At 45.2% G+C, this 10,557-nt stretch overlaps 1 protein-coding gene across 1 annotated transcript; it reads left to right on the top strand.

Annotated features, from left to right (window-relative positions):
- The first annotated feature begins 253 nt into the window (after positions 1–253).
- Positions 254–2,382, top strand: kcna3a (potassium voltage-gated channel, shaker-related subfamily, member 3a). Its single transcript, XM_056436626.1, is given in 3 exon segments — positions 254–259; positions 852–1,034; positions 1,036–2,382. Coding segments are annotated over 3 exon segments (1,536 nt in total).
- Positions 2,383–10,557: the final 8,175 nt, after the last annotated feature.

The following is a 10,557-nucleotide window of genomic DNA, read 5'->3' as shown; positions in this document are numbered from 1 at the left end:
TCCCGATAGCAGATCTTTAAAAGAAAAGAAGCATCTTTCGCCGAATACACGTGGATTGTGTGCAAATCTCCCAACAACACTCGTGCCCGCATCGATTCACAAGCTGGTGCGCGCTTGTTTTCAGCACCACGGAGAGCAACATCCCCCCCCCCCCCCCCCCACACACACACACACATACACTCACAAAAACAAGACACCTGAGGCAAAAAAAATAAGCAAATTAATATTGTCCTTCATGTGATGTCGTGAACATATGGAGGTCAGTTCAGCCTCTCATGACAAAAGCTCAGTTTCTTTGTGAGATGTGACGTCTGAATCGATATCAGACATAATTCGTCCTTTTAGTTGTCATTTTTCTTGAAGTAAACTAGCCTCAAGTGCCACAGACAGAAACATGTCACGTGTTACAACATTATGATAACAGAATGTGCACGAAATCTAAAACGAGCTCACAAATAAATAATCTAAGTTGGACCGAACAGGTGTGGATGTGAGTTCATCACGTGGTTTTGTTCCACCACCTGAATGAATGAATGAATGAATGTGCGCGTGCGACATTAAGTGTCGAGTTAATTTCCGATTGGGTGATAAGGTGTCAGACATGCGCGCGGTGGGCGGATGTCGGCGTGTTTGTAAAGAGTGGGGGGAGGAGAGGGGGGGGGGGGCGCAGAGGGGCGCGCGGCGCTTCCAGTGTGTGGAGATGAGGTTCGAGGAGATGTAAGTGGCGTCGGCATCAGCTCTCCAAAGCTGGTGTGCCTTTGGCTGGGAGAGGCGTGGCGCGCTCTGCCCCCTCTTCCCCCCCTCCCCCTCCAGACACCGAAAACCACCTGTATGGATGACCGGACCTGCAGCCCCGCTCGACCACCGCCAGGCACGAAGGCAGCCTGCACGCGACCGACGGCCGGGGTTATGCCGAGGTGGAGGAGGGCGTCATGACGGCGGAGAACATGCTGGAGGAGCCCGCCGTCCTCTCGGCGCCTCACCTGTCGGTGGATCGATACGCGCGCGGTCGCCAGGGATGCTGCGAGAGGGTGCATCATCAACATTTCGGGCTTACGCTTTGAGACGCAACTTAAAACTTTCAACCAGTTCCCAGACACCCTGCTGGGGGACTCCAGGAAGAGGATGCGCTACTTCGACCCGCTGAGGAACGAGTACTTCTTCGACAGGAACAGACCGAGCTTTGACGCCATCCTTTACTTCTACCAGTCAGGAGGGCGCATACGGAGACCCGTGAACGTGCCCATTGATATTTTCTCCGAGGAGATCCGGTTCTACCAACTCGGAGAGGAGACTATGGAGAAATTCTGCGACGATGAAGGGTTTATAAAAGAAGAAGAGCGCGTGTTGCCCAAAAGAGATTTCCAAAAGCAGGTTTGGCTTTTGTTTGAGTATCCTGAAAGCTCTGGACCCGCGCGGGGGATAGCCATAGTGTCAGTGCTTGTTATTTTGATTTCAATCGTTATTTTCTGCATGGAGACTCTGCCGGAATTTCGGGATGAGAGAGACCAATCCAAAGTGGCCCTCGCGGCCAACGGCACTGCCCCCTATGTGCCGAGCCGGTTCACAGACCCCTTCTTTGTGATTGAGACCCTGTGCATCATATGGTTCTCTTTCGAGTTGCTGGTCCGGTTTTTCGCCAGCCCCAGCAAAACGTGCTTCTCCAAAAACATCATGAATATCATCGACATTGTGGCGATAATCCCCTACTTCATCACTCTGGGGACCGAGCTGGCCGAGAAGGAGACCAACGGCGGCCAGCAGGCCATGTCCCTCGCCATCCTCAGGGTGATCCGACTGGTGAGGGTCTTTCGCATTTTTAAGCTGTCGCGTCACTCAAAGGGACTCCAGATTCTGGGACAGACCCTCAAGGCCAGCATGAGGGAGCTCGGCTTGCTCATATTCTTCCTCTTCATCGGAGTTGTCCTCTTCTCCAGCGCGGCTTACTTTGCGGAAGCAGACGACCCCTCGTCCAGTTTCACCAGCATCCCGGATGCGTTTTGGTGGGCGGTGGTCACCATGACCACGGTGGGGTACGGGGACATGCACCCGGTGACGATTGGTGGGAAAATCGTGGGCTCGCTGTGCGCAATAGCGGGCGTGCTGACCATTGCCTTACCCGTGCCAGTGATCGTGTCCAATTTCAACTACTTTTACCACAGGGAGACGGACGGAGAGGAGCATCCTCAGTACGTGCACACCAGCAGCTGCGAGCACCTCCCCGCGGAGGAGCTGCAGAGGGCGTGCAGCGCCTCTTCCCTCAGCAAGTCCGAGTGCATGGTGATCGAGGAGAGCATCCACGGCGCGTTCAAACAGACCAACTTCTCCACCGAGAACAACCAGAACTGTGTAAACATCAACAAGATCTCCACAGACGTGTAAATGAACCCCAGAGTGGAGCATGAATACTTAATATTATATTTATATGAATATATAGCCCATCATAATGTGTCCGTCCATGTGGATGCATGCGTGCGTCACGTTTTTTTAATTTTATTAATGTAGGCTATAAGCGAACTGGTTCCATGTGATTCACATGTTTTGAGTATTTCTAAGAAATCAAGAAGTATTAATAAGAACCGGAGAGATTCGCACTGCAGAAGTATAGCTTTGTGATTTCGGCTCCAGCTGGAAAAACAACAACAATAACGTGAAGGAAGCGGTGTGTTGAATGTGTGTACAGTCACTCGATGCCTATATCTTGATGTGTATCCGAGAGTTGTTAGTGTTCATATACACGTGTAGCATATATCGCATTTACCAAAAATATGACTTTGTGCTTCGTGGAAAGAAAAAGTGTCATTGTCCAGTCATGTGATGAATAGACTGATACAGCCACATGTCTGTTTTATGTTATATTTAATATCATAACATGTCGAGATGTTGGACTCTGAGTCTTGTTCACATAACTATTCAGGTAATAACACAGAGTGGTGCAGATGGAAACATCATGAGAAGCTTTTCCTAAAATTGTATTTGTATTCAGAGCTGCCTATAAAGCCTATATTAAATAAACCGGAAATGAACTGATCCCGACTCAAAATGTTATTACAACCTGTCGGTAAATATCTAATATCATTGCAAATTCAGTCCAATATGAAATATATATAAAGTGTGTTTGAGGTCATGCGCGCACCGGATAAACTGAGAGCGTGCGCGCGGAACTTCCCGCCTCGTGCATCTCTGGAGCCGCCTTGTGATGCAGTCTCCATGACGACGGTGGTTTCCTGGGTAACTCCCTCTGATGTTACCGTGCCTTGTGTTGAATTTCCACAAAAAAACTGTTCAACAGTGTATTACATGCGTGCCCTTGGGCAACACATGCAGGGGGATGCTTTTGATATGTCAGACTAATATAATAATGTGTCTTTTTATTTTTATTTATTTTCAAAGGTGGATAACTCCTCATCATTCACTGTTATGAGAAGCTGTGTCCTCTTCTCTGTTTTCCATCACCGCCTCAGCTGCTCTGTCTTTCAGACGTGCAGCTTCTTTCTCTTACGTTGGCATGACAACCAGTGTGACGTCAGCGATACTTTTCATCCCCTCCAGCAGACGGTCGCGCGAGTGCTTTGGGTACAAAGAGCTGAAGTGACGCCAACAAACAGAGAAACTCCAGGGAGTTTACGCTAATCACAGGGCTTTCTCTTCAATAAGAGCAATGTTTTTTAAAATGGCAATTCTGACTTCACTTTCACAATTAGGGCTGCAGCCTGTAATTTTCATGATCGAGTAATCTGTTCATTACTTTCTCGGTCAGCTTGAATGATCATTTCATCGATAAATGTCCTAAAATAATGAAACATGCTGGTAATAGTTTCTCGGAGTCCGAAATTATGTCTTCAAATGTCTTGTTTCGTTCAACACACAGTCCAACATCTAAATGTGTTCAGTTAATGATGAGGATGACAATATAGAAAAATCATTTACACTTTGCAGAAAATGACATCATATAATGTTAACAACTATTTTAAATTTTAATCAATCATTTTTAATCAATAAAATGGCAATTAAAACCAATTAGATGAGAAATCTGCTCATAAATCAAAAGTAAAGACAGCAACGTTTTGATGAACTGTTGTGTTTAAATGATCATTAAGTAGTTTAAATGATCATTAAGTAGTTTAAATGATGGTGTATTGCTGCTGAACTATAGGTATAGTCATGTTAAGCTAACTGGTGTTATTAAAAAGAGCGTCATCGTGCTGAAAATGGCTCATGGCTGCCCTCTAGTGGATGTGATGAGATATTACTGTTGGGAAGGAGTTTAATATTGAGTTTGTGCTGATAATATTTAGCCCTGTTTTATTAGTTATGAGGGTGAATCAGTTATTGTGTCTTTTATATTCATGCGTGGCATACACACGTGTTCCCTGAGTCTCCTTTAACAACTCAAAAACAAAATCATTGTTATATTAACTTGACAAAAGAGGATTTTGAATGTATAATGTTCAAGACGTCTGTTTCAGATGTGTTTCTTTTATTGGACTCCTATGTTCAATAACTCTGATAGGATAATCTACTGTACTTATTTATTTGTGAATAAACTTTACATTTTTTCTAAGCCAATATATATTTTTGTCAATGTATAAAACATATTTATATTTTCTATTGGTATACTAACGATGCCTTTATGGTCATGTGACGGTTTGCTGGGATTTGTCATGCGGATCAGGAAACTACCTTGAAAATGTCCCCCATACAGCAGCTTGTGAGTCTGAGTGTTGCACGACTTTGAATACGCACACGATCGAGCACAGAAGTGGATGTTAGAGTTACTTAAAACTCACTTTGCCGAACGCTCGGCTGTCACGAAGCAGCAGCCGGGGTTGGAGAATCACATGAAAGCTCACAGAGTCCGTTTATAACGCAACGTTTTCACAAAAGACTAAAAGCTATAAATAATAGAACGAATTGAAGAACAAATCCCCTATGAAATAAACAACATATTGGACGTTTTTTTGTATTATCCCATTTACAATATACTGGACAGTGGCTTTTAGGTTGAGTTCACGTTCAGCATTAATCTGGTGAGTTGTGTTGTCCTCTGGTCAGATTGGGTCTTGATGACAATGATTCAAATGCCAAACTTCACAAAATCGCCCTGTTTTAGTAACACGTGGCCCCCATTTTATTTGTGTATACAAAGCCTCGACACCAACACAAATAAAACCACTGAAGTGAGGAAAGCACCACTTTAGAAGAAGGTGGCACAGAAGGCGAGGACATATTATATGACCTTCCACATTAAATATCGTCCACCCAGTTGTACCCGCGGGGCGTTAAGGACCTCCGTCCTGTAGAACAGGTCCCATGTGGCCCTCAGCGCCAGGTTGAATCTATTTCTGGGAACTGCTGAGTGGCTTTGTTCCCTCTGTCATAACTGGAATTGAAGTCCTTCTTCAATGCCTTTTCAACCGGCGGAAATGAAAGCGTGTCTGCAACTTACTTATGTTAATCGTCTGCTGCGGAGAGCACATGCAATTCAGTCTAATTCTGGTTTGTGGAGAGGTGAGAATCCCAATGGCGGTGCGCTCTGGTGTGGCCTCAGGGCGAGAGCAATGCTACTTTTACAGTATTTAAATGAATAAAATAACATTATTTCCTGATTGCCCCTTCGTTCCATATATAACTCGATATCACAAATAGAATCAAAGTAGCAGGAGTTGCCATGTAAGCCACATTAATCCATATGTCTCTTTTTACCACAGAATTGTCTCCGTCAGGATTTTTTTTTTCATCTTTCAGCTCTTTTCTGACCTGCACACTCTGCTCTTATGAATAAGTGGAAAAAATGTAAAAAGCTGAGAGAGGCAGACACTATGGTACGCACAAAGCAGCAGATAGTGAGAAGTTAGGATAGTTGGTGCATATACTGGAGCGTTTAGCAGCGAAAGAGCCAGATCTGGGCCTCGGAACTTTGCAGAGGCCAAAGGAGCGAAAAGGAGAGCGACATCTTAACACTAGAAACAACAAACATGTTCTCTTTAATGTATAAGCTGATAAAATGCCAGTGTTGGGATTTGGGTGTGTTCCACTATTGCTAAAAACATTAACGCATTCAGTGTTTACTTTCTCTCTTTCAGATAGTTCTTCATTTAAATCGGCAGTCATTTATTTTTAATAAAGGCTGCTTGTGTTTAGTCTTTTTAGCTTACGTTCTTTAAGAAAATCCACTTTTGGCCTCTATCAAGGCTGAAAGGTCTTTCCGGAGCATAAAAAGAAAAACACGCAGCTTCGAGGCAGCAAAGTGATGAAAGCTTCAGATATTATGAGAATATCATGAAACTTGTAAGTCTTGTGTTCTGAGAATCTTCCTTGTAGAACATCAATAAACTTGTTAAAGTTTGTACGCAAAGAAAGTCATGGAGGAGTGTATATGTTTCTTATCTGTTCTGACAACCCTCTTTGTGTCATGACATATAAGATGGACATGTCACTTTAGAGGTCTAAGTGAACATCAAGAACGCAGCAGTAAGAAGAGAGAGGTTAGAAGCAGGATGGGACCGTCATGACTTTAACATTCCCATTTAATTGGGAGTTTTTTCCTGATCCGATGTGAGGTCAAAGGTCAGGGATGTCGTACGTGTACAGATTGTAAAGCCCTCTGAGGCAAATTTAGTAGTTAGGCGGGACCTCGGGCTTCACCCCTCCTCTCATCCATCCTCGCCCTCCTCACCATGCCAGCATTCGCCACATGATTGGAGTGGTGCCTTGGAGCGGCTCGCTACCTCCGATGGTACCCGGACTCCGCTCGTCAGCCTTGAACTTTACCAAAGCGTGTTCGTGACGATGGAGTAGAGAACGAGGGATCCAGTCGTCCTCCTGCTCTGACTCTATTTTTACGTGGCACAATGTGTGCCCTAAAACTGTAATTCAGTGCTGTCAAAAATAGAAACCATAAGATACATTGCCATTATTTCTCTCGGTGCCATTCATCCATCTGCTCTTCAGAGAACGTTAAAAAAAGAAAAAAGAAGAAGAAATGGAATGGCACTCTGGGGGCTATTCATAAAAGTTCACTCATCTACATCAAGGCTGTGTTCAGGGCTTTCAGTGAGAGAACGGAAAGCCAGGAAGTGTGCCAGAGAAAGAGCATCCACCCCCAGAGGGAAGATGTACCTCACAATGAAACTAGTTTCCTCTCAGCGACATTCTGGTGGAAAGCGTGCCCCAGGTGTGAAACGATGCTCCACATGTTTTACTCTTCTTCTACACAGTAATTCATCTTCAGCTAATGCAGCTGACTGCCGGCGAATGAAAAGTGCTTCGTCATCGCGCTGTACACGTTACCTGAAATATCCCAGCGGCACCAGAGATGCCGTGGGCGTGATGTCACCGCCCAGCCTCCTCCCACCGATGCCCCTAGAGATGGTTTCCGTAGCAACCGAATGAGGCTGAGTACAAGATTCACCCGGATACAGTGACAATGTTGACTTTGGGCAATTTCTGTGGTGCTTTCAGGCACTTTCCAGGAATCTGTTCACCTCAACCTTGACGGACAAGGTCAATGTTGGAGGGGAAAGTTGGATGTGTGTGTGGAGCCCCACGTTGGCTCGTTGCTTTGCAGTGTCGACTGCGGACCAGACTGCCGCACGAGGCTGAGGGCAAATATTTTGGTTCCTTGAGTCCCTGGCAAAGAAGAGAAACCTGAGGGTTGCATCATCTCAGAGACACAGATGCGGGTCACACACGTCCCATAATGTGCATCTGTGCTGCGGCAAAAACAAACACTCCCACTCAAATAAAAGGTATCCTGTGGCCGGTGACCTTGGTGTAATATAACAGGAAGTGAGCACGAAGTTTGACTTGGATTTCACAGCCATGCAGACACACTGGTATCCCTGCAGCAGTGACACTGACTCTGTCCGACAGGGTAATTCACTAAATTCAATGAAGCCTCGATTTTCTCCCCCCTTTTGTCATTTTGCAGCTGTCGGTACAAATGAAGAAGCTGTTTAGTAAAGTTGTTTGTCTCAGTCAAATGTTTCATGCCGCAGATTTCGATTTGCAGATCAGCGGCATTAGACACGATAATCACGAGGAGCATGTCCGCAGGTGGCGACTGGTATTCTGCAGAGCTGTGAGTGTATGGACCAGTAGCTCTTGCAGCGTGTGTGTGTGTGTGTGTGTGTGTGTGTGCAGACCTCTGTGAGGTTATCTGGGTAAACGTGAGAGGCAGCTTGGCAGTATGCCGCAGTGGACCCGTGTCCTTGTGTCTCTCCTGGTGCCTGGCTCTTTTCCAGTGTCTTCTCCCAGCCTGCTGGGCCTCAATCGCATGAGCACGACTCTCACCTTTCCTTCCCTTTGTGTGTCTTCTCCTCCCTCTCTTTGTACAATGCTGTCTTTTCTCCATCCCTCCCTTCTTTACCCTCTCTTCCTTTTCCCGCCTTAGATGGGATACCGTTCGCTCCCAGGGGCTCAGAGAAGGACACGGGGAGCTGCATTTCCATATGTTTGTTCACCTGAGACACTCTTCTTCATTTGTTGACGGGAGAAAATGTCCGAATAAATAGGACGGGCTCCATTTAACACAAGATTCTCATTTTGAATATGGTGATGATTTTGTATGGAAGAATGAGGAAATACACACAGGGATATATATATATATATATATATATATATATATATACAGCACAGGTTTCAAGCGCACACACACACAGTGCATATATATATATATATATATATATACAATATATATATCTATATATATATATCTATATATATATATATATATATCTATATATATATATATATATATATATATATATGCACTGTGTGTGTGTGCGCTTTAAACCTGTGGCTGCTGCAATGCAGTGTCAAGGAGCAAAGAAGTCCAACAGACCTTAAAAAGAGCACTGCAGTAGGGACCGCCGAGGCAGAGCAGCGCTCACACAGTTGATATGAGTTTATATTTGAGAAGTTAAAGGATCTCAGGACTTCAGAACATATGTATTGACTCAACGCTTTCAACATGGAGGGCTAGCGGTGCTCGCGGCTCGCGGTGCTAGCGACACGAACAGCGCACACGACAGAAACTTTTAAGCTCATTGTATTCAATGAAAACGTTTTTTTTTGTGGAGAAATCTGTTTATGTACGTCATCGTGAGGCATGGTAAGAAGTAAACTCAGCTATCATACACGCCAGTGGTTCACAAAGCGGGGAATTAATAGTTAAATGAATAATAATACATTGTTTATCTTTTCTCGTGTTGTTCTCATACCCGTAATGAAGACTATGGAAGTGCATGAAACGGCCTATGTCCAAGGCGGTCCCTGTTATATTTGGTTAACCTCAGATATACACACTCATACTTAAAGTCTCTTGAATGTAAACTAGTCTAACTGCACTACTGTAGAGATTATTTACTGGTCAAAGGTTCCGATGGAACTGGTCAGTAAGCAGCTTTTTATTTGATGTGAGAAATCATTGTTTAGTTTTATGTTTATAAACCCAAAATGCCTTTTCATTTCTAAAATAATGGTCCCACAGCAGAGTGAAGCTGGGTGCTCAGTGTCAATGAGCCTTCATTTTCTCAGTCAAGTACATTTCATCCGCCCTCTGTTCATGCGCCAACACAGCATCTGATGGAGTCCTGAAATCAATACCTCTTGGAAACAGATTCATTGTTGACACCCTCATTTGCCAACTTGGACAGCACAATCACCCCTTCTCATGTCCCGGTATATGACAGGAAACACAAGATTGTGACTGCTGGGACCCTAAGTGAGACCAGGCCAGCTAGTGCAAAGTGAACAGAGCTTTAGAGCCTGCATTAACAATCTTTGTAAATGGCCCCCGGCTCATAAATAATGGCTATGCTGTCATGAGGAACTTAGGGAAGCAATTAAAAGATAGTGAGAGGTGTCTGCACGTGTGGCAGCAGGCGGGCCGACAGACAGAAGGGCCGAGGCGGGGCGCCGCGGCGGTCTCAGGGTCTGCCAGGAGTGACCTTGGCAAAGCAGAGTCTCGCACAAATCATCCGGCCCCCCTGCCCTCGTTTCACCTCCTTCACATCAGAGGGATTCCCGCTGACCTTTGGCTTCTGGTCCCTTTGATTCCCAGCTCCAGTATAGAAAGCTAGGGCAAGGATTTACTATTGATCCGTTTGATCCTCGTTGTGAACATAGCAGAGCACAATGATGGAGGTTTTGCTCTATTTTAGTCACCCTCCCCTCTATTATTGATGCCGCTCGTCGCCAGGAAAAGGAATATAACTGCTGTAACAAGATAGAACGTGAGTGCATGTCGTTGCCTCTGGATATTATTATAATGTCAGCAATAAAGCCTATTGCAGACACCGGAATGAGGAAGACGTCCCACTAAAACATGCATTGTGCGTGGAACAAATACAAATGCACATTCCAAAGTATTTTCCTCCTGGTGCAGCACACTCGTTCAGATGGTTCCCGTAACTCGAGCTCGTGCAGTGCTGCTGATCGATCCTGGAGATGTGTACCACTTTAAACTGCCCACACTGCAGATAAGGTAGAAGGAGTGGTGCTGTAGGCGTCAGTGCGGGTGGAGAGCGCAGCTCGCTTCTTCGCCCTTGTCCT

The sequence above is a fragment of the Pseudoliparis swirei genome, chromosome 18 (assembly GCF_029220125.1).
Source record: "Pseudoliparis swirei isolate HS2019 ecotype Mariana Trench chromosome 18, NWPU_hadal_v1, whole genome shotgun sequence".
Classification (NCBI taxonomy): domain Eukaryota; kingdom Metazoa; phylum Chordata; class Actinopteri; order Perciformes; family Liparidae; genus Pseudoliparis; species Pseudoliparis swirei.
The sequence above is the reverse complement of the archived record's forward strand: the minus strand, read 5'-3'. Positions and strand labels throughout refer to the sequence as shown.